This window comes from Saprolegnia parasitica, assembly GCF_000151545.1.
Source record: "Saprolegnia parasitica CBS 223.65 unplaced genomic scaffold supercont2.117, whole genome shotgun sequence".
NCBI classification, from domain to species: Eukaryota; Oomycota; class Saprolegniomycetes; order Saprolegniales; family Saprolegniaceae; genus Saprolegnia; species Saprolegnia parasitica.
The window spans coordinates 54,341-55,184 of NW_012156511.1; the positions used below are offsets into that span (position 1 = coordinate 54,341).

Genomic DNA, 844 nt, shown 5'->3' on the forward strand with positions numbered 1-844 from the left:
GCAGGAGCTCGTCGCCCAGGGTCGCAACACGATGATGGGCTACCTCAAGCAGGAAGACGTGACGAAGGACACGATTGATGCCGAGGGCTGGCTCCACTCGGGTGACTGCGCCAAGATTGACGACGATGCCTTTGGCTCCATTACGGGTCGCATCAAGGAACTCATCATCACGGCCGGTGGTGAAAACATCCCGCCGGTCCTTCTCGAGGACGCCGTGAAGGAAGAACTTCCCGTGCTCTCGAACGTCATGGCCATCGGTGACCGCCGCAAGTTCTTGACGGCGCTCTTCACGCTCAAGGTTCTCGTTGACGGCGAGGGCAACCCCACGGACAAGCTCGAGTCGACGGTGGCGACGACGCTCCAGTCGATTGGCTCGTCGGCGACGACGGTCTCGGAAGCGCGCGAGTGCCCCAAGTTCAACGCGCATCTCATGGCTGGCTTGAAGAAGGCCAACGCGCGCGCCGCGTCGCGTGCCCAGCACATCCAGAAGTTCCACATCCTCGACCACGACTTCAGCGTCAACGGCAACGAACTCACGGCCACGCTCAAGCTCAAGCGCCGTGTCGTCGTCGACAAGTACGCCGACATCATCGAGTCGCTGTATGCGTAAGCGTTGTAGTTTTCCATCTTTTATATCTATATACCAACACGTTGTCCTGTCGTATTCTTGCTTTTGTCGCCCATGCACGCAGCATGTGTATGCACGCAAGCCATGCACGCAGACTTGGCGGAGGCAAGGCGTATGTGTGGTCAGCGGAGGATGCTAGGCAGGTTCCAGGAGCACATCGCGATCAGAGATGCACCCATCATACTATCTCATCAGTCAGCTTGAAGTGGAAGCTGG

At 58.4% G+C, this 844-nt stretch overlaps 1 protein-coding gene across 1 annotated transcript; it reads left to right on the forward strand.

Moving 5' to 3' along the window:
* Positions 1-664, forward strand: SPRG_13916 (hypothetical protein). Its single transcript, XM_012353197.1, has one exon. It carries the CDS (start codon positions 32-34, stop codon positions 608-610), a length of 579 nt encoding a protein of 192 aa, XP_012208587.1. The 5' UTR covers positions 1-31; the 3' UTR covers positions 611-664.
* Positions 665-844: the final 180 nt, after the last annotated feature.